This window comes from Hevea brasiliensis, chromosome 1 (genome assembly GCF_030052815.1).
Source record: "Hevea brasiliensis isolate MT/VB/25A 57/8 chromosome 1, ASM3005281v1, whole genome shotgun sequence".
Taxonomy (NCBI): domain Eukaryota; kingdom Viridiplantae; phylum Streptophyta; class Magnoliopsida; order Malpighiales; family Euphorbiaceae; genus Hevea; species Hevea brasiliensis.
Window position 1 is genome coordinate 1,340,757 of NC_079493.1, and position 23,835 is coordinate 1,364,591.

Here is a 23,835-nt window from a genome sequence, read left to right on the forward strand (position 1 = left end):
CCGAGGGGTGCATAAGGAAGGTGCATAACTTATGCACTTCCGCATGACCAAAAAAAAAAAAAAAAAAAAAAATTTTGCAAATATTTTACATAGCCTATGCAACCCTTATTGCCACTCATGCAGAACCGCATGGCTTATGCACCCTACTTATGCACATGTTCTGGAAAAGTTAAAACCTGCTGAGACTTGCATAAGGAGAGTGCATAACTTATGCACTTTCGCATGACCAAAAAAAAAAAAAAAAAAAATTTGCAAATATTTTACATAGCCTATGCAACCCTTATTGCCACTCATGCAGAACCGCACGGCTTATGCACCCTACTTATGCACATGTTTTGGACAGCACTTTACTCTGCATAACCTGTACAGCCTCTTATGCATCACCATTATTCCTTGAATTCTCATCTGCTCTATACCAGGTAACTCTTTCCTTTTGCTCTTAAATTTCACAATTCCTGGTAATTTCTCTTTACTTTGAATTTTGATAATGCACTACTTGAGACATTGAGGACAATGTCTAATTTTGAGTTTGGGGGTGCACATTCATTTTGATTTTTGCTTCATTTTTTTTACATTTTGAGTATAGGAACATCTCATCCCATTTCATTTACATATATTGTAAATATTTTACATATACATCCATACATACATATACATAACACATTTACACACACATTATACATCACTTAGAAATTATACACTTTGCACACAAATAGACTTCTTCCATTTAGTTAATGCATTGCTCATTTTTAGGAATCATGCATCATGCATTAAAATCTTTTGCCAAATCCCTTGAGTATTGAAAAGTTGCCTATGAGAGTGATTTGACTAACCTTTAGTTGGGTTTGTGGATTGAAAGTTTCCTAAGAGGTGCAAAGTTTTGAAGTGTCTATCCCTTGCCTATATCTTCTTAGCCAAAAAGCCACCCAACTAGTCCTTTAGAGATTGGAGTGTTTAGAGGGAGTTATTGGATATAAGGTAGTCAAATGATGTCTCACCAATCCTAGAACAAATTTTCTAAACCTTTCAAGGCGAAATATCAGCTTATACTTGAAAAGAGAGATGATTAGGCATTCTTTGATTTAAACCTTCTCATTTTAAACCTTTGGCCCTTTTTCCTAATTAAAATTGACCTTTGAAAACCCCTTTGAGCCTTTTTATCCCTAATTTTTCTTGAAATCCTTATTGCTACCTAGCCAATGAACCAAACACTCCAACCCTTTTCATGAGAATAATATTGAATATTAGGTACACTTTCTAAAAAATAAAAATAAAAAAAAAGAAAAAATATACAAAAAAAGGGAGAAGAAGTGCTTGTCATCTTGTAAAAGTGCTAGTATATGTGCTTTTCACTATTGCCATTCAAAATGAAAGAAATCCACCCAAAGTATTAAAAGAAATGAGTTTGGGGGTGGCATTTTTAGGGACAATCATCAAAAGAAAATGCAAAATACAAGTCTAAAGTATCAAAATGTCCCTCCATTTTTATGTGTTTTGTAAACTATGCTAGCACTTGACAATTCTCATTGTGTACTTCTCTCCTCCATATATACAAAAAAAAAAAAAGAAAAAAAGAAGAAAAAGAAAAAAATTATAATAAAATAAGAAGTGTACCTTATGTTTAAAAATTGAAAATATTCTCATGCTTTGAATACTTTTTACCCATCTTTCTTCTTAGCCTCATTTTAAACCCCATGGCCTCATTACATCCCTAAAAAGACCTTTGATCTCTTGATAGTACTTGCTACATTAGTGGAGATAGGAGTAGGGAATTTGCCTATGGGATTGGAAAACTATTCATCTATTCATTCAATTCTATCATTCCATGTTGAGATACTTTGGTTATCAATTGTCCTAGAATTCTTTTTGAGCATGACTATCTCTTTTGATTTGTTGGTTTGGGGATTTTGAATGATAATTGACTTGATGGCTAAGCGGTGAAAGCTTGGATAAGCATTAGATTCTTTGCATTTTGAAGGATGGGTATATGGATTGCTGGTATGGCTGAAGGTGTGTTAAGTTACTTTAATAGGTGATTTTCATAGTTCTTTGGATAAGGCACCCCTAAAAATTTTTTGCATTTCATTTTAAAGTTTGCTTGAGGACAAGCAAAAGCTTGAGTTTGGGGGTATTTGATGCATACATTTTGCATAATCATTTAGGTTTAATTTCATAACCATTTTTATTTGATTATTAGTCATTTTTAGCTAATTTTATTAGTTAATTAGTTAGTTTTTCATAATTGTCGATTTTGGATTAATTTGTAATTTTTACTTTATTTTGTAGGAAAAATGGTGCTTTTGAAGGACTAAAGAGAATTTTGCCATTGAGGAGTGTCTTCTACAGCAAAAAGATGTCAAAAACAAGTTTTCAAGCTGAAATATGCTTTGTCCAAACTGCATAACTTGCGCATAAGCTATGCAGATCTGCATAAGGAGAAAGATCATCGCCTGCAATCCAAATTAAATGTGCATAAGGAGATCGCATAGCTTATGCACATTCTCGCCTCCCTTATGCACATTCACGAAATTGTGCATAACCTATGCACCAAGTCATGCACCGCATAAGTGACCAGAACAGTAAAAGCGCATAAGGGACTGCATAACTTATGCGATCCACTTATGCGATCCCATGAAGAGTTCATTAATGAGTCGGGAGATTCCCTCAAATAATTCCTCCTAGAACATACCATTTTAGGGCTCCATGTCAGAAAAATGCTATAAATAGTCCCATTTTCTCATTTTAGAAGGGAGGCAAGGAGAAAAGAAGAAGAGGAGAAGAGAGGCAGAATTTGAGGAGTCATTTTCACCTTCCACACCATTTTTAACCAAGATTTGCAGATTTCTTCCTTCCTTTACATTTTTCTACATTTCTAGTGTTTAATTTCTTACCTCTTAGCTTAGATTAAAGCTTTATTTCCATTTAAACTCATCATATCTTGTAAGCATTATGGATAGTGAGTAGTTTACTTTTGATTCGGAGTAAGGGATGTTATATTTTAGTTATTTTTGTGGATTTGAACTGTGTTAGTCCCAATTTAATGAATTTATGAGGTTTAATCCATTTCTTGTGTGCTTATTCACATGCTTAATGAAGGGCCCCATTAAGTTATGTTCTTAATCCTTGGTTGAAGCACCGAAAGGAGAAAACCAAGTGATAGTTAATCAAGAAATTGGACTTAATTAACTTAGATCTAGAAATAGTGAGTAAAGCTTTATTTCCATTTAAACTCATCATATCTTGTAAGCATTATGGATAGTGAGTAGTTTACTTTTGATTCTGGAGTAAGGGATGTAATATTTTAGTTATTTTTGTGGATTTGAACTGGGTTAGTCCCAATTTAATGAATTTATGAGGTTTAATCCATTTCTTGTGTGCTTATTCACATGCTTAATGAAGGGCCCCATTAAGTTATGTTCTTAATCCTTGGTTGAAGCACCGAAAGGAGAAAACCAAGTGATAGTTAATCAAGAAATTGGACTTAATTAACTTAGATCTAGAAATAGACTAAGGGTTAAGAGGGTTTTAATAGATTGATTAAAGAACCTAATGGGTCTTGATTAATTTTAACTCCACGAAAGTAGGATTAAGTTAATTAAGGCACTCTTTGTCTCACTCGAAAGAGTTTTCAAAGGATTTTAGAATTAATCTCCTTTAAACCCATAAATTTCATGGATTGGGCTAGCTAGGGAAAATCCCAAAATAGCTTGAATATGAAATCACTAACTCCGGAATCGCATTTATATCATTGTTAATTTCTAATCGAATTTAGTTACTTGCCATTTTGAATATTGCCATATTTGAATTTGCTTTATTTTAATTTGATGCAAATTTAGTTAAATCATTACATAGTTGAATAGATTATTAATTTTGCATATATAGATTTCATACTCCAATACCCATCAATTTATTACTTTAATTTCAAAAATAGTCCAAATTAGTTAGCATTTTTTATATCAAAAATTCAATCATTAACACAACTCCTCGTGGGAACGATATCTTTTCTATATTACTTGTACGACCCGTGCACTTGCGGTAGGGACACATCAAAGTGCTCCTTCTATCTTCCAAGCATCCAGCCCAATCGCTGTCAGTGAACCCACTTAACTTGAAAAATGATACTTTTTCATACCACAGCCCATAATCAATGGTTCCAGCTACATAACGTAGAATTCTTTTTGCTGCTCCAAGATGATGCTTTGAAGGATTATGCATGAACCTGGAAATTACACCAACTGAAAATGCAATGTCTGGCCGTGAGTGTGTTAAGTAAATCAAGCCACCAACCAAGCTTCTAAAGTGACTTGCATTGCCTTGTTCAGTCCCATCATCAACTTGTAACTTATCATTTAAGTTCATAGGAGTGGTTGCAACTTTGCAGTTTAACATGCTGAATCTTTTAAGTAAATCAGTTGCATATTTCCTTTGTGACACAAAAATACCATCTTCAACTTGCTTAACCTCTAACCCAAGAAAATAATGCAACACACCCAAATCTGACATCTCAAACTTCTTTTTCATGCAGACTTTGAATTCATCAATAAGAGAAGGAGAAGAGCCCATATAAATCATATCATCAACATAAAGGCAAATAATTAGAAGATCATTTTTACCTTGCCTTTTTGTATAGAGAGTGGGCTCATTCTTACTTCTCTCAAAGCCATTCTGATGGAAATAAGAGTCGATTTTGCTGTACCATGCCCGTGGAGCCTACTTCAATCCGTAAAGTGCCTTTCGCAGCTTGTAGACTTGGTCTTCTTTTCCACGAACAACAAAACCTTAAGGCTGAGAAACATACACCTCTTCTTCTAACTCCCCATTTAGGAATGCCGATTTAACATCAAATTGGTAGATGGGCCAATTTAATTAAGCAGCCAAGGCTATTACAATTCTCACCGTTTCAAACCGTGCAACCGGAGAGAAGGTGTCGTCATAATCTACACCTTGTTGTTGTGAATAGCCTTTCACTACGAGTCGTGCCTTGTATTTTTGAATGCTGCCATCTACATGAAACTTTGTTCTAAAGACCCATTTAACTCCAATGGCTTTCTTATCTTAAGGAAGATCTACCAATTCCCATGTTTCATTCTTCTGGATTGCTTCAAGCTCATCTAACATTGCATTGCGCCATTCTTCTTTTTCTGCTGCTTCTTCAAATGTTGTTGGATCAGCTACAAACAAGGCTTGTGTGCCTTCATAAATTTCAGCCAATGATCTGAATTTTCTTGGAGGAGTTTCACCTTCAGATGCACTACTGTTGCTGGAACTTGAAGAAGTAGTGCTTGGTGAGGTTGATGAGAATGGACTAGGAGTGTTTGGAGAGGTTGCTTGCTGTCTAATGGTTGGTGATCCTTCATTTTCTGCTGGAATCTTGAACTGAATGTCATCTGATTTCTCCTGCCAACACCAGCTTGCCTCTTCATCAAACACAACATTCCTACTAATAATCACCTTGCCACTCACAGGATTGTAAAGCCTATATGCTTTGGATTGAGTACAATAACCAACAAAAACACATTTCACAGATTTTTCATCAAGTTTGCTGCGATTATGTGAATCTACCAATTAATAGGCAATACAACCAAATATTTTTAAGTGGCTTACCCAAGGCCTTCTTCCACTCCATGCTTCATACGGTGTTTGGTTTTGGACAGCCTTTGTTGGTGACAAATTCAATAAATATACAGCAACTGCAACACCTTCAGCCCAAAAATGATCAGGCATTCCCTTAGCCTTTAACAAACTTCTTGCCATTTCAACAACAGTGCGATTTTTGTGCTCAGCCACTCCATTTTGCTCCGGTGTATATGGTGCTGTTCGTTCTCTGTGCAGGCCTTGTTCATCACAAAATTGATTGAATTCTTGAGACACCAACTCTCCTCCTCTATCGGTGCGAAGGACCTTTATGCTTTTTCCACTTTGCTTCTCAACAAGTGCCTTGAACTTCTTGAAAGTGTCAAAAGTTTCTGATTTGAATTGCAAGAAGTAAACCCAGCTCATGCGACTATAGTCATCTGTGAACAATAGAAAATAACGACTCCCACCCAACGATTGTGTTTTCATGGGGCCGCATAAATCAGCATGTATAAGCTCAAGACATTCAGATGCTCTTCTAGACTTTCCTATAGGAAATGGTTTTTTACATTGTTTCCCATATACACACCCTTCACACAAATCTAATGACTCAATTCTAGGTAACCCAAAAACCATTTCCTTTTGACTCAATAATTTCAGACCCTTTACATTCAAATGCCCATACTGTAAATGCCATAATCTAGACTCTCTATTTTCATTGACAATAAGAGCATGTTTTTCAACACTGGAAATTTCAAGTGGAAAAAGCTTGTTTGGTGCCATGTGAACATCTATAATAATCTGTTCTGATTTTTTTATCTCTAATCACACATGAGCCATCATCAAACATAATTGAATATCCACTAGACACAAGTTGTCCGACACTTAACAAATTTTGTGATAGACAAGGAATAAAATAAACATTGTAAAGGAGCTTCACATTACCGTGGCCTTTGCTTATTGCCACTGTGCCTTTGCCTTCAACTTGCACTTGTTTGTCATCACCAAGTCTCACTTTCAGTTTGTATGACTCGTCCAGCTCCTTAAACAAAGATTTTATTCCAGTCATATGATTGGAACACCCGCTGTCCAGAAACCAGATGTCACTTGAGGCTTTGTTGTCATCTTGAGAGGCCATAAATAGCTTGAGCTCTTCCTCATCTTCTGCAGAATTTGCTTGCTTTTCTTTCCTCCAGCATTCTGCCTTCACATGCCCATACTGCTTGCAATTATAGCACTGGATATTGCTCTTGTAATTTTTCTGCCTCTCTGTTATTGGCCCTTGCTCGTCTTGTCCACCAATTTTGCCTCTACCTCTACCACCTCTGCCACCACCTCTGCTGCGATATCCTCCTCTACCACGTCCTCTGGTTAATGCCTTCCTTAAGTCATCTTGTTGTTTAAATGACTCCCCCATCACTTGAAAAGCCTTTTCATCATTCTTTTCATTTGCCCTGTTCAACCTTGCCTCATGGGATTGTAAAGATCCCATTAGTTCATCAAACGAGTAAGTAGCCAAGTCTTTCGACTCCTCAATAGCTGCCACTACATGATCAAACTTTGGAGTTAAACTGTGCAACACTTTTGCAACAACAGTCACATCAGTAACTACTTCTCCATAAGACCTCATTTGATTAACTATTACAGATACTCTAGACAGAAAATCCTGCACTGATTCTCCGCTTTTCATTTGCAAGGTTTCAAAATCACGGCGAAGTGATTGGAGTTTTACTGTGATTACCTTTGAGGAACCTTGGAACGCCGTCTGCAAGGTCATCCATGCTTCTTTGCCTGTATTTGCTGCCGCTATTTTTGAAAAAATTGACTCATCCACTGCTTGCTGGATGAAGAACAGTGCTTTGGAGTCCCTTTTCTTGTTTTCTTTAAGTCTAGCCTCTTCATCTCGTTCAGGATAACCGTTCTCAACCAAGTCCCACAAATCTTGAGACTTGAACAATGTCTTCATTTTGATGCTCCAGAATTCATAGCATTCACCTTTGAAGATTGGAATTGATGGTTGAGAAATATTCATTGCATTGCCGTTAGATGCCATGAGTCGTATGCCCGGTTACAATCGAACGAGGCTCTGATACCACTTCTGTTGTGAAAGGAACGTAAGATGGCTCACTAGAACTCACAAATGCTGCAAAATAAAGTAATCACAGCAAGCAATAAAGTGAGGACAACAAAGAGATAACTAGTTCTCAAAGAGAAATTTAATCAAACATATGGTGGGCACAAATCTGCAGAAAGCTTTGACATTCAAAGACATTTTATTCATGAACCAAAGTGGCCTTTAAATAGGCTTAACACAATAACTGAAAACAATAAAATAGCAGAATTAATTGGCACTAAATCAAAAATGCTCCCACTATTAACAAACAATCAGAATTTTAGGAAGAAAAACAAAACGTGCCTAAGACAAAGTCAGAAAATAAAACAACTGTCACTTTGAATCAATCTCTAATAAGAGGAAGAAAGAAGATGGGGATGGACTAAATCTCGTAGAGAGATTAAATGTGGCTACTGATTTAGCCATTGCTATGGATTACCTGCACCACGACTGTGAAGTTCCTGTGGTGCACTGTGATTTGAAGCCTAGCAACATTCTTCTGGATGAAGACTTGACTGCCAAGGTAGGGGATTTTGGCCTGGCTAGGCTGCTGATAGAGAAAGTGGGTGATCAAACTTCAATTAGTTCCATCCATGTCCTGAAAGGTTCCATAGGCTACATACCTCCAGGTTAGCACCTTGACTCATATTCATTCTTTATGGAAGTTATGAAATCATTTACTTGTTTTTCAAATATCCATCCAACACTCCATTGGTTACTTAATTACAAACATGATCAATGCAGAGTATGGCCTCGGAGTGAAACCATCAATGGCTGGACATGCAAACAGCTTCGAAGTGCTATTGCTAGAGCTGTTTGCTGAAAAGAGCCCTACAGATGAGAGTTTGATGGGCAAACAAAATCTAGTTGGGTGGGTGCAATCAGCTTTTCCTGGCAGGCTATTACAAGTTCTGGACCCTGAGTTGCTACTATTCATGGATAATCTTTGCCATGATGGTCGCACTGTGAATCCAGAAGTTCAACAAGAATGTGTGATAACAGTCTTTGGGATTGGATTATCTTGTACTACAAGCTCTCCTGACAGCCGAATCAGCATAAGAAATGCTCTTCGCAAGCTCAAAGCTGCAAGAGACAGCTTTCTTGATCATGGTCCTATTCTGAATTCCAAGCATGAAGAGCAATATGTTTTCGTGTGTTGAATCCCAGAATAATCACGAGTATTAAGTATGGATAATGGTTGTACTCAACGATTACAGGCTCTGCATTGCACACTAGGCCTCTACTAGAAGTTTTCAGTATGACTTGTGATTTTACAGTGAGGACAAGGTGGATACTTTCCTTTTTTTCCACCTTTAGGTCCATCATCATCCTTTTTCTCTGTCTTTCTTCTCACTAGGTTGCTTTTTGCTCCCAGAACTGCTACCAACAACCTTGTCTTTTAGTGTTACCCGAAAATTTTACTCAATTATGGTTCAGCTAAAAAGAGAGAAAGCTTCTGACATGGAATTTTCCTCAGAGAAGTGAATTCTACGACAACACATAAACCATAAACCATTGAGCGCATGTGTACAACACCGTATGGCTGCATTGGTTGCATTCAGCTGTGGCCACCATATCATTTTGTAGCACGAAAACAGGGAAGAGGAAATAGAGCAAGTCATTATTTCACTACAATACACTGTCCCATCATCCGGGTTAAAGGTTTCATATATGACATGAATGGTTCCAAAATTTGATCAAAATGGCAATGATGATAAGCTTTTCATTAAACATGTTCATGCTTGCAACTGAAGCAATGGATCAAGCACGTTCTGTGCATGGAATTGAAGCCACCATAAGCAATATTAAAGCCACACAAATGAAAGCACATGTTTGAATAGTGAGAAAGCACTATAGTAACCAAATAAATATCTTGGAAAAAGAGCATTATCACAATCCAACATGGGCATCTGAATACAAATCAACATGAGCATTATACAAAAAAAAAAAAAAAAAAATATATATATATATATATATATATATATATATATATAATGGACAGCCTCAGCCTCAAACACTTGCTTCAGTGTGGCTAGTTTGTCAAGGCGATTCATTTGCCATGCGGAATGATTCAAACCAAGGTTCAGTTAAGTCCACAGCTTCATCATCCTTGGCACACCAACTCCTAGCTTTTCAAGTCAAGAGAATCAATCTTTCCATGTATTCTAATGAAACAGGAACTGATCCCTTGCTGCTGAGCTCAACATCTAATGCCATAGAACAGGAGCATTGACAAGACTGACAACTCGAATGTCTGGTTTTTGAATGTTTAACTGACATGACTCGTTTCAGCTTTGCTCCATTGACAAGACTTTCAACTCAAATGTCTGGTTTTTGAATGTATGACTCGCTTTTCATGCTGTGTAAGGAAGACATCTGCATGACAAACGAAGCACGCAAAATTTATTAAAGGGGCATGTGCACTTCCTGCATTAACATTTGAGGAAATTTGACATTATATTTACAGTACAATCACTGGCTCACATGTATAGGCAGGCCTTGCTTTCTTGGAAGTCAGAATTGATATCTTCAATTTAGCATATATTTACATCACAGGGAAAGGCAAAGTATATATCCAAAACTCAAGCAATTAACAGCAGTTGTTTTTAATCCCATATATTGTTTTCAGAGGCCACTGGATTTGACAATTGCAACATGTGTGAACATTTAAACAGTGATTGTTTTCAGATATTCCCTGTCCAAGGAATATCCAAAACTCAAGCAATTAAGTACAGAACTAATGGGACGGAAACTACATAATACGTATTAAGAGGTTTTATATATTGTCCCTGGTAAACTGTTTATATTGTTTTGAATGGACACGAGGTGTATTTTTACTGTATTGTATATTTCTTACTGTACAATCTTGTAATGTCAGCTTGTATTGCCTATAAATCAGCTTGGAACTCTCTTTATGTTTAGTGAGAAATCATTCATAAACAGGAAAAATATTATCGACTAGAAAGCATGATTATCCGGTGTAATAGTTATATTTACCTTAAAGAGATTTACAGGGATGTTCTCCTTCTAGACTTCTCTGGGGCAACAGTTGAGAGGATTTGCGCAACCTCACCCATGATTGGTCGAGCATCAGGATCCAACAGCAGGCACTCCTTTGCTAGGTAAGCCATTATCTGCATCTCTTCTTCTGGAAAGTTACCTTTCAAACGTGGATGAGGCAAATCTGGTATTAATATCCCACTTTCCTCCATGCGAGGAGTAGCCTGCAGAAACGAGAAGTTTGAATCACTTGTATTATTTCCCTAAACTGTTGCACTTGCGTAATTGTCTTAATAAAAACACGATCATGAGAATTCAGGTCAATTAAGGGGAGAAAATATGGGATTCTTGGACAATTTCCCTGTTCAGGTAATACCAATATATACAACAATACATGTGAATAATAGGAACAATTCATCTGCTAAGGAATTAATGATAATCAGCGAAGGATAAATGCTGTCAAGATGTTTAGACAGCACTAAGAAAAGCCAAACCCTCAACCTAGGGGATTAAATGCATGCAATACAATGGAGATGATCTAATTTAGCCCTAAGACTAGGCTTTCTTCTCCTTTGTTGGTTGATTAATGGTGGGTTGTTGATCAGTAATAAGCTCAAGGAGAACTACCCAAAACTGAAAACGTCTGACATGAGAGACGCCCCGCGCCCCCAACCATTTCATACTCTGGTGTAAAATAGACGACAAAAGTGCCCTGCATTGTTGGAGAACTGGAACTGCTGGGAAAACCATCAGCTTTCAAACGTTTAGCCATACCAAGATCAGTAATCTGCACATTTGTAGCTCACATAGATTGTAAATGTGTATGAATTGAGCAAGTAAATGTGTGATAGCATCTCGTACATCAATCTTACGTTACTTATTTCAAATTGTTACTTCCCCATAATCTCACATATAGTGGGAGGTAGTTTGATAGAACCAAATTCACTGTAAGCATAATTTTCATCATTCTATTTGGAATCAATATTCATAACAGATACCACCAAAACATTAAGATCCTTACTTTTGCTCTCCAGTTTTCATCCAGGAGGATATTTGTGGATTTGACATCTCTGTGCAAAATCCTTGGAGCAGCCGCATCATGAAGATATTCTAAGCCCCTCACAGCTCCTACTGCAATTGTACACAAGTTTCCCATTTCATATTTTCTCCCAAATCTCCATCCAAACAATCCCTCAAGTTACCATTAGGCATGTATTCAAAGACCAGCAACGTCTCAGAATGCTTCCCTTGGAATTCCAAGCAGTGGCCAAGCAAGGGCACAACATACAGTGATAGTCTTGATAACGCTTCAACCTTAGCAACAAAATAATGCGCTAAATTATGAATGGAAAATTGTTGAGTACACAGTTATCTCATTTTGTTTCAAGACACCAATGGACTAAGAATTCATTCCTTAACCAACATATGAAAAGCAATGGAGAGATGGAGTACCTCTTTTGAAACAACAGAGTTGGCATCAAGCCCTCCCTGAGCTTTAAGCAGCTTAATTGCTACAAAAGCATGCAGCAGGCAGGTCTCTTTCATGACAGGGCAAGGCCCCCCTGGCAAGTTCACTCAACTTTAGTTTATCTACATTTCTTTGCAGAAGAAAAAGGAGAAAAATTGTTGGTTATCAAAAGCAAAGAAATGGAGAGATTTTTTGGGGAAGAAAAACCACAATACATTCTTCCATTCGCAAGCTTTTATACATACACAAAATATATTTTTTAACAGTAGTTAACAACCACTCTCCGCTAATACTCTTAAACAGCTCCTGACTTTAAGCTCTATCACTCATTTCTAACTTAAAGCCTTATATATTAATAAACTAAGGAGCATTCTCCTTAATTTCTGCTGCATATTACAAAACATAAGTAACCAAAATATCAAAGCAACAAGCTAGAGTGACAGCAAAAATGTCATATCTCTCAACACTCTTCCTTGGCATTTTTACGGGAAACACTGAGCATTTTCTGAGTGATTCAAAGTTCCCTTTGGACAGAGACTTGATCATAGCATCAGCAACCTGCTCATCAGACTTACAATGTATCAGATCAAATTCTACTTCTTTTACTGCTTCCCTGACAAAATGACATTTAATCTTTATATGCTTAGTTTTCCCATGAAACACTGGATTTTTAGATATAGCTACAACAAATTTATTATCGCAAGAAATCTCAATAGCTTCTTTCTTGGGTCAGCTTCAAATCAACCAGAACCTTTCTGATCCATATCGCTTGATTAATGGCAGTAGCAGCAGCAATACATTCATACTCTGCTGTTGATTGAGCTACTGTATCCTGCTTCTTAAAGTTCCAGCCGAAGAATTTCTGGTTTGGACTTAAAAAATGTAGAATTTCTTGCTCTACTTTATGAGTTGCTTGCTAATGGAAATTTGGAAGATTGAATCAAGGGAAAGAGAAAGAAAGAATATGGAAAAGGTCCAAATCTTTTAGAGATGGATTGCCTGCACCATGATTGTGAAGTTCCTGTGGTGCATTGTGATTTGTAGCCCAACTACATTCTTTTGAATGAAGACATGACTGCCAAGGTGGGAAATTTAAGTCTAGCTAGCTTGCTGACAGAGAAAATGTGTGATTAAATTACTCTAGTTAGCTCAACCCATGTCCTGAAGGGGTTCATAGGATAAATACCTCCAGGTGAGTACCTTGATAACAGTGTCTAGGAATTTTCCCTGCTTCAATTTACTGCAGAGATATATAGCTTCATATCTAGCTCATTCACTCATAATTTCATTTAAACACTTGAAGAACATTATTGACACCAATGGATATGGTATTACTGTATCTGTAGAGTATGATGTAAGGGTGAAACCACCAATAGATGGAGATACATACGCCTTGGAGTGATGTTGCTAGACTTATTCACTGGCAAAAGCCCTATAGATGAAAGTTTCATGAATCTACATGTATGGAAATTCAACCATAGTGCAGTTAACTTGTTCTAAGCTATTTGAAGTTAGATTTGGTATTTGATTGCTTGATCCATTCAAGTAGAGAAAACACATTAAACCATTTAAATTCATTAAATAATACTTTTTTTTACAAAGGAGAATGTGCCTATATAATTTGGGGCCTTTTTCGCGCCTTGTCCATCTTACTAGGTGGACAGTGGAATCTCTTGCAAAGAGGTTTCGGTTGACGTGTTTTGGAATCCCATCCTCTCACACAAATAAAACCTGCAACCAACATAAACTTCAGCAACTGAGTTCTATTCTAAGGCATACATCATTAGTGGTTTTGAATAAGTTGTTTCATACCTCTCCAGAAATTTTCTTGAATTTCTGTTATTGAAGAAATTCCTGTTAAAAAAAAAAAAAAAAAAAAGAAGTCATCTTTGTCATTTATATGTGACTGTTAAATATTGTATTTTATTTTGCAGAATAGTAATTTACCTCTAAATATTGCTGATGGTGATGTCCCAATATATACTGTCCTCCTCTTAAGGTACCATATTGAACTCCTAGGAACAATAATGGGGTTGTAGCTAGTTTCATGATCTGCAAATACCTGCCAAAAAGATTGCAAATATGTTAACTTGATATCCAGATTAGAACCAGAAAAAGAGTAGGGTTGTCTTGGTTAGGAGCCCTAAGAGCTTATGAAGAGACCCAAGATCAATAAGCAAGCAATTTTAATATTTCTAAAGAGAGGGATTCACCTGGAAAAGTTTGTCGTAAATGAATTCAAACACTTGTTCATAAGTTTTTTATCCAATTTAGCATTGACATGCTATCTACAACTAGGCCGATGTCTAACTACATCTTGCTAATTGAAAGACTCTAAAATGGAAAACAACCAACAACAAAGCTAAAGAAAAACACAGGACAATAAGGACATCAAAACTGCATCTAAAAGTAACCACATAAACAAAACAAAATCCAATCTGAAACTAGTAATTTTCATACACAGTTGTGTAAAATGGATATCTTCCCCTGTTTAAATACACTTACCTCATTAACTTGAAAGTATGTGCCATTGAGTGGAAATCTTCCTCTCATTGCTGTTCTGCAAGGTATCTGTTGATGTATTACTTTTATAGTTAGTTTGTTTAGGGATGGTTGCAATGTTAATGACTATGACCACACTTGAAAAGATATGCACAAAGAATAGTTTCACTCACCAGAATTGTTCCTCGAACTATTTCATCTTTATCTTCCAGAATACTTTGACAATAAAAGCATGTCAGATCATTACAAATTTCTGGCCCCTGAGAACTGCATCTTTTCTTAGGTGGTTCACAGGAATCTGGAGTTTCACCTGACACAAAGAATTACTCAAAACAATTTTATCAGTTTAAGGAATCAAGAAAACTAAAAGATGCTATTGAAGCTTAATCTTCTTCTTTTTTCCCCTTTCAAAAAAACAAAAATGTTCTGAATATTTTTCCATAGTCTCTGGTTGGATTGCTTAAATAAATAGAACAATTTGAAATTCAATTTTTTGTTCTATGTTTTACCTGCTCTCCATATAGCAAGAAGGAAAGGCAAGGAATCATCACATTCTCGCTTCTCTAGCTGTCAGTTAAACAGTATAATCAAATATCAGGTTTTTATCACTTGAATATAAACACAAGTCACTGCTAAATTGGATAAGGAGAGATATCTTACCCCTCTCAGAAGTTCATGATTATCTGGAATTTCGTAGCTACATAAGAAAAAAAAAATCAATTAAAATATAATTATCAAGTGTTTCTTGTTATTTCATCAATTGTCATATAGTATTTAGTTACATGGTTAGCTAGTGAAAATCTAATGCCTTTCCTTCACCAAATTCTCTCACTTCTTGTCAACTAAGTTCTTTGGATTTGACATTTTTACCACTTGCATTCCTATTTACAACACAAAAGATTTCATTCATTTATGGAAAGTGAATGTGAATCTCTACTTACACTTGATGTTCCGTCCGCAAGCGGTTAGTCTGCTTCAATTTGCGCATTGGAATTGAATTGACATTCACAGGTATAGGAACTAAAGCTCTTGATAAATTATCAGTTTGGAGATTTGGCCCATACTTGTCCATAAAGTGCTGTACATTTTCCTTGAAAGAATCATTGTTGAGTTTGATAGTAGGGATTTCCTCTTCTTCATCATCAATGATATATTTACTAGTTGCAAGCTCTTCAATGTCCTGCTCAATTTTTGGTGATTCAGGTTCTTCTATGAAGGGTTCACAATTTTGTGTTCTTAATTCAGATTCCAATTTCTTGTCAGACTCTAAAAGGGACTCTGATATTGGATTGACAACCACATCACCGTTTCCAGCTAAAGCAGAGTTTCCAACAGGTATTTTAGGGACAATGGATCTCTCTTCACCTTTCTTTGCTGGGCCTGGCAGGGCAATATTTGCACTGCATTCAAATTCTTGGATTAGATATCATTTAAAAACTGTACACTTGCAGTAAATACAAATTTAGAGGCTTACACGTTGTTGATGTATTCAACATAAAATAAGCTCTAGCGCGTTGAAAAGTCTAGGATGGATGTCAAGAATAGGAAAGATTGATTATACTAACAAATATTAATTATTTAATCTCTATATTTCATTAAAACCTTCAAATCATTTTTCCATGTTCTAGATACCCAAGTTTTGCTATGCCAGATGAGCATATAAAGTTCTTACTCAACAGTCTGAAATTAAGAAAAACTGCAAGGCAAAACCAGGTACAAACCTTGCAACTGCACTAGCATGATGTCTGCACTCAGCTCTCATTGGGCAAGCACCGCAATTTGGATTTTTCTTTGTGCAAAATACCTCCATAAAATGTAAAACGTTTTTCCACCATTCAGCCTTTTCATCAGAATCAGAAAGAAAATAACAAAACTGCATACCTTTCCAAAAGTTATCATATGATAGTGCAATTCATACCTGCATTTAATAATATATGGACTAGTAAATGTTGCATGCTTTTCAACTAAAACTCATAAATAGAACACACAGAAGCTATGGGAGATCATTAGTTAAAGTGGAAAATTGAAGATTACAGTGTTCTATGATCAAGTTCGCTTAGTCGGGGCCAGAGATATTTTTGAATGGAATCCATGATCGGGTACCTGTGCAAATCAAATATTACACTTCTTATTTAACTCTGAAAACATGAATATTGTTACTTGCTAGTAATGTGGTACTTGCTGTGCCTTGGTGGTGTTTTGGTATTGGCACTTACTCTTCTAAAAGATGAAACTGAAGGTCTCCAGGAAGTGGTTCCAAGGGGACCCATCCTAAACGCACTGATATCCGATCAACATTTACATCGACCTATTCAAAGGAGTAAATAAACTGCTAAGTTCAAGGCAAGCATCATTTGCAGGCGAATTATTGTGATATCATTTTTGGAACTTACTGGGAAAGCATTATTTCCAAGTGTCAAAAGCTGTACGCATTCCACACTTTTCAAGCCCAATCCCGGTATCTCCAACAGGTATGCCCTACATATTGAGAAATGTTCCCATGAAACATAAATCATCCATCTTATATATCATACAACATGTCTCTTACTTCACAAGATCAGGTGGTGCATATCGTAACCATTCGAGGTCGACGCTTCCATGATAATCAACTACTCGATTGAGGAAGTCCTGCAAAATTCAAGGATTTCTATTAGCATTTAAAAGATGATAGTGATTTAAGATTTGAGATGGCAAATTTTTTCATGCCTGAATTCGTTTTGCAATAATAGTATGCTGGCCCCTTCCTTTAATGATTTCCGCAATCTCAGTTAAGGGTGCTTGCCTAACTGCCTCCCAGTCCACAGTATCTGTTTGTTCCCTAGTTCTTGGCTTGGAATACATTCTTCTTAAATCATCCCAATCACTCTTTTCTACTTTTTTCTCTTGTACCTTTTCTTTCTTCCCTCCAGTAGTCTTTCTAGTCTTATCAACAGATCTCAAAGCACACCGGATTTTCATTACCAAATTAAGAGTTTTGAATACGGTTTCATTCAGTTCACTTTGGGTGTGTGGATTTCCTTTCATCTCAACTTCTGCTTCTGACATCTTCTCCTTGACTACATTTTCAGCTCGGCAACCTTCCATGAGTTCAGAATTATAGCTTTTATGGCATGCACTAGAAGAAGAACAAGACATTTCGAAGGAATCATCCAAGTCAGATGGAGTAGTTGATGTAGAGGAAGCATTGAGGCAATTTAACCTCTTTGATTTTGATATTGAATTCATATGCTCCATCCCTCTTGATGCATTTTCTGAGTTCTTACATCTCCATACTTTGTTTTTATGTCTATGATATTCTTGTGGCAAAGCAGTGTTTCCAAGGTCTTCAATATCTACCAAACTTGTTTCTTCTACCATATCAGCTGGGGTTTTTGGTTCAGGTTCAATGATAAAATATTGGTTACCATCTGAATCTTGTCTTGCTTTAGTTGACCCTTGGCTATTCTTGTTCTCTAGGTCATCAACAGATGCTTCTTCATTACTTGGCTTAACAGGAAACTTAGCAGCAAGTGACATGTATGCAGAACTGTCAACAAACAGCAGCAAGTTAAAAACTTTATATTCATATCTACTTTTCTTTAATAATAATTTAGAAACAAATAAACTTAGAAACTTTGTTACCTTGAAAGAAAATCTGAAACATTTTGAGTTAAGAAAACTCCGACCACTGAGTCCACTACTGATCCTTTCCAAGGTTTGAACCTTCTATCTCCTGTGAATATTTATTTGATTTTTAGTTAATTTACTGATACCACATCAAAATTTCTCTTTCTTTGACAGTAATAAAAAACTAAATCAGTTGTGAACTTTTAGTAGGAAAGTACCAAGAACTACATGCATTTTGGAAGTAAATGAATCTACTCGTCCATGAAAAATTTTTCTTTCTTCTTCCCACTTTTTCTGTTTTTCTTCATCTACATTTTCTTTACATGCACCATTATCTATTCCCATCAACAGATTCCATCGTCTTGCTGTCTCTGAGTCCAAAATAACCTTTGGTTTTGTCTTTTTGGTAGAATCAGAACTCTGATAGGGAACTATAGCACTTATATCAATGATCTTTAGCTTCTTAAATTTATGAATAAGCTCCTCTATCACATCCCCAGCTTTCTGATTAACACTACCCTTTTTGTTGAAGATTTTCAGTGGACCTGCCAAAACTTTAATAATATGTGCATATAAATGATGTATTACAATGATAATATATTGAGAGATGCATCAAGCTAAACATAAAAGAAGAATTCAATAAAAAGAAAAGTGGCAACATTATAACTAATAGGAAAGATTTGTTGATAAACCTGATTTTATTTGCTAGAAAACTTTAAAATTTAATCAGTAATATAAAAGCAAGAACTCATTGTTTTTATATTGATTTCAATATTTCAGGTTTAGGTTCTTTACCCTAGAATTTTTGAACTAAAATTAGCAATGAGCTTAATAATGACATTATTTTCGTCATTCTGTTATTTTGAATAGACAAGTTCATAGAGAAAGTAAGTCTCAAAACTAGATCTCTAAAACTTGCAAATGAAATGCAATAAGATTTAATAAGCTCTAATTCTTATAACCTTACTAAAAATTCTAGCAAATTTGTATTGATCCCCCAAAATCTTCATAAGAATATGTCTTATAAAGAAAATATATCATAGCCAGAACACAAAAATAGTTACAATGCATAGTAAAAGTGATTAACAATGTCCATGTTAGGCAAAAGGCAATGAATGAAATTACCTTTTGATTTGGCAGCGACTTGAAGCTCCTTATTTTTCAATGAGCTTACATCTTGAAACTTTAAATTGACAGGAGATGGTCTAATTTCAATGCAGTTCTGTGTTAACTTTTTCTCATGATTTTGTGTTAAAATAGGAATCTCATGCTCTTCATTGGTTAAAGCTTGTCTGACAGGAATCTCAATTGAGCTTTCTGGTACATTTCTTTCATGTTTAACTTTTCCTTCTCCCTCACCAATGCCTAATTCTTGAGGAGGATCTGGCAATTTTTTAAATTCACTACAAATTTGATTGAGTGGAATGTTTAGAATTTGATTGTTAATCATCTGAATTAAAGCAAGCCAAGAAAAATTTCCTCTTTCAATAAATCTTTTTGATCTTTTCTTTTTCATCCAACCACACAAGCGGAGAAAACCTAACATGATGGACACAACTGATTTCTTCTGCCTCTTGGTCCTCATCCTTTTGCATCTTTTTGGGAAATTAAGTTGCTGAACCCATGAGGACCCACGATGAAAACCAATTTTGCTCCTCACAGACCTTTTTCCATGACTTCTCCATCTAAATGAGTTTGTGTACAAGTCAAGATCATTCAACAACTTATGTCCTCCAAATGAACCTACATCAGACTGCATACCAACAATTACAGAGGTTTGTTGGGTACTTGGTTTTCGCCTCTTCTTGGACTCAGTTTTTCTAACATATTGTTTTTCCATAGATTGATTCTTACTAACATGCTCTCTATTCTCCTTCTTCTCCTCAGACTGAGTTTTTCTAACATTATTCTCCTTGTTGTTCTCAGCTGAATTCTTGACAAGTCTTTTGGATTTACCTTGACCGGCTATTTTAGGCCTATGTCTATGCTTCTTGATTTTGGATAGTGGCCTTTGGTTCACATCTATGCCTTTTCTTGGTCTTTTGTTGGCATTGTGTTTCAACACTGGAGTTTTTGGTGCTAAGAACACACCAGATTGAAGCTTCTCATTTTCTTGATCACCTACATTCAAATTCATTAAGAAAATTATCATTTGCATTAGCAGTTAAATTGCATGCTAAAATCAGCATGGTAGCTGATAAAATTCTAGAGGGTGGCTTTCTCCGTCAATTCTCAAAAATTGGAGAAGTCAGTCCGAGCCAATTATACCAAAACAAAACAACAACAACAATAATAATAATAATAATAATAATAATAATAATAATAATAATAATAATAATATGTGTTTCATCTAGTGATTGCAGTTGCCATCAATTTCAGACTAATTACAAATATATCTAATATTATTTTATTAGAAAATAACTGAATCAAGAAACAAACAGCTGTGACATTCATAAATAAAGTTATAATCTAAGAGAATCAATTTCATACTAATTACTAATATATCTAATATTTTTTTTAATTAGAAGATAAGTGAATCTAAGGAACAAACACCTGTAACATTCATAAATAAAGTTATAATCTGAAAGACAATACTGGCATCACTTACACTGAGTTACATGAGATTCTGGGTTGCTTGTACCTTTCTCGAGATCTAAGCTGAGCAAGGGATTACGTTGTTCAGGCAAAAGGTTCTCTATTACATCTTTTATTGGAGGAATTGGGGATTCCTGAGAGGCTTCTGCCTGGGTTGTTGCAATTTCAAATTCTTGAAAGGCTGGAGGAGCCATGGAAGAACAACAATTCAAGGACCCTGTAGAAGGAGCACTATCCAACGGTGCATTCCATTCATCAAGGCACTCCCCTGAGGCCCGGAAATCTAAACTTCTTACCACATTATTAGTACAAGCCATTGTATCACCCGTAATGTTAGTGGTCTCCTGCCATCTGAAGTCTCCTTCTCGTTCTCCTGAATATCCCAAACTGTTGACAACAAAATATGCAGGTTCTCCTCTTTGAACTCTTGTTTCTTTTTCGGCAGCCAAAGCTGCTTCAGGAACACTATTTCTTGAATCTCCATGGTCCTTATAACCACAAGCATCAATTCCAATATCTTCCCAATCACAAATACTCTTGTTTAAATCTATCAGTCTATCAGAACCCGAATTTAAAGAGCCATCATTCTGAGATTTCTGGTCTTTTACCTGTTCATAAACTTCTTGGGGTCTGGCAGGTCTATTCTTTGCAGGAGTTTCTGGAATCCAATACTCTTGCATCTTCATGTTCTTCAATTTTCTCTTGTAAAACTTGATAGTTGACATGATTTTTTTTTTTCAGAAAAACTAAGATCAAACAAGAACTAACGAAGATAAGCAACACCAATACCCATGCAGAATGTAACCCCAGTAGAATTTAAGCTGGTTTGGCGTTAATAAACCACTTACTCCGTGACAAGAAGCACGCAAGGAAGGTAACAGTCCCCAAGAGGAGACTACGAACCAGTGGAAAACTATTCAGTTATCTTTTTTTTTTTAAACTAATTTTATTTTTCTAATTTTAATCATTTAATAATAATTAAGTAATTTAGGTAATTATTATTTCCTGTTTTAAATTTTGGTCAATTCTTTAACGTAAATAAAATTAACGTTTACTTAATTATTACATTTTCAAATTTTTTCAATCTTTTAATATAATTATCTATAATCTATATATATAATTATATTACATTATTTTATAATTATAATTATAATAAAAATATCAATGAGAAGAAGTTGTGAATTGTTAAGAAAAAATTACATGATTAAAATTATATAATTTAAAAAAAAACTTATTTTCTTACGATTACTTTTTTTTAATTTTAAATTTAAATTTATAAATTTTAATTAAAATTTCTTTTTGAATGAATCCCAACACATCTCGATCTCTATCTTTATAATTATTTAAAATAAATTGAATCATAATACAACTATAATTTTTTATCTTGAATTTATTTATTTATAATAAGGAAAAAAAATTATTTCCTTCAATAATTTTCTATTAATTTCTTTTTGCAATGGACCACCATAATCAAGTTTTCATGTTTACTCAACATTGATTTTATAAATTCTTTTTATATTTTAACTTTTAATTTAATTAATTTTATTTTAATTTCAGTTAAAATATTATTCTAATTATATTTTAATTTAAGAAGTGCCTATCTCCACAATTAAATATAACAAAAGTCAACCAAAATAAGGAATGTATTAAAACACCATTAAATATTAATATATATAAATAAAGTAAAAAAATTATGGCAATCTCATTTAAATTTGTTACCATTTTAAAATAGTATATTTTCCCTCACATTTATTAATCAATTTTAAAAGAAAGTAATGTTTTAAAAATAATTAATTAAATTAAAAAAAAAACTGTCTAGTCTATAAAAGAAATTTACATTAAATTAATAATTTTGCCAACAAAAAAAATATGAATTTGAATTTCAATGAATCAAAGATAAATATAAAAACTATAAAAGGTAAGAATTTAAACTAACAATATTAATCATGCTATTTGAAATTTCAATTCAATCTAATAAAATTTTTTTATTAAATATTTATCTCTATTTTTAATTTAAAAATTAAAATTCTTTTTATTAATAAAAAGATATTCAAATTTTATAAATTTAAAATTTGAATTTTAATATTTCAAATTTCAATTTTCAAATTTAAATTCATTAATCCAACACAACATGTATTTATTTTGGTTAGATATAACAGTATTTAATCTACTATTTGAATATTGATCTTTTAGATTTTGCATGCACACCATTAGAACATACAAAACTTTAAAATATTATAAAAAATATAATTATTAAAATTAAAAAAAATATATGAAATATTTAACAAATGAAAATTTATTATTTAGTCACTATATTTTAATAAAAATAATTATTTAATTTATGTATTTTAAAAATTATATTATTTAGTTTTTATATTTTATATTTTTTTATTAAATTATTTAGTCTCTTTGTTAAATTTTTTATTAATTAGTGCCTATCAAATTATTATTTAATCATTTTATTTTAACAAAACTAATTAATTAATTTATATATTTTAAAAAATATAATTATTTAATTTTTTATTTTAGCGTAACTAATTAGTTAATCCATATATTGTGAAAATAAATTATAATAAAAAATATGTGAAAATAAAAATTTTTATTATGTGAAGACTAAATATAAATTTATATTTTTAAAAATTATTCAAATATTTTCATTTAATATCGTAAGAATATTTTTGTGTTTACTCTATTAAAAAATATTCTTAATTATTGTATTGATTAGTTTGAGATTTAAAGAAATTTATAAATTTTTTTTTACCAATTGCTATGAAAAAGATAAAAACGAAGAAAATGAGGAGAGAAGAGTATAGATGCAAAGAAAAATACTTAGGAAGAGAAATATGAGAAGACAGAAATAAGGGCAGGGAAGACAAGAATCAATATATTAAAACTAAAGTATAAAACGGCCTCATAAAATTAATTTATTTAACTTATTAATATACTTTAAAATTTATTATGTATCATATTTTATAAT

General features: G+C 34.2%; 3 protein-coding genes and 1 pseudogene across 3 annotated transcripts; all 4 read right to left on the bottom strand.

Annotated features, from left to right (window-relative positions):
• Positions 1-2,370: 2,370 nt before the first annotated feature.
• LOC131182910 (uncharacterized mitochondrial protein AtMg00810-like) lies at positions 2,371-4,563 on the bottom strand. Its single transcript, XM_058152346.1, has 2 exons — positions 4,023-4,563; positions 2,371-2,450 (listed from the first exon to the last, which is right to left on the bottom strand). The coding sequence occupies exons 1-2, from the start codon at positions 4,561-4,563 to the stop codon at positions 2,371-2,373; spliced, it is 621 nt and encodes a 206-aa protein (XP_058008329.1).
• Positions 4,564-9,698: 5,135 nt separating this feature from the next.
• LOC131172579 (uncharacterized) lies at positions 9,699-11,315 on the bottom strand (annotated as a pseudogene).
• On the bottom strand, positions 11,301-13,163 carry LOC131169043 (receptor-like serine/threonine-protein kinase NCRK). The gene is made up of 7 exons (XM_058152429.1): positions 13,155-13,163; positions 12,907-13,071; positions 12,584-12,713; positions 12,140-12,249; positions 11,890-12,001; positions 11,709-11,818; positions 11,301-11,474 (listed from the first exon to the last, which is right to left on the bottom strand). The coding sequence occupies exons 1-7, from the start codon at positions 13,161-13,163 to the stop codon at positions 11,301-11,303; spliced, it is 810 nt and encodes a 269-aa protein (XP_058008412.1).
• A 538-nt stretch (positions 13,164-13,701) lies between these two features.
• LOC110664680 (protein ROS1A) lies at positions 13,702-20,346 on the bottom strand. Its single transcript, XM_058152464.1, has 18 exons — positions 19,389-20,346; positions 18,482-18,817; positions 18,279-18,369; positions 17,364-18,183; positions 17,206-17,285; positions 17,051-17,135; positions 16,874-16,965; positions 16,692-16,760; positions 16,539-16,575; positions 16,379-16,461; positions 15,599-16,057; positions 15,318-15,354; positions 15,167-15,224; positions 14,831-14,967; positions 14,661-14,726; positions 14,103-14,217; positions 13,968-14,009; positions 13,702-13,886 (listed from the first exon to the last, which is right to left on the bottom strand). Exons 1-18 carry the CDS (start codon positions 20,101-20,103, stop codon positions 13,768-13,770), a joined length of 3,441 nt encoding a protein of 1,146 aa, XP_058008447.1. The 5' UTR covers positions 20,104-20,346; the 3' UTR covers positions 13,702-13,767.
• Between the last annotated feature and the right edge of the window lie 3,489 nt (positions 20,347-23,835).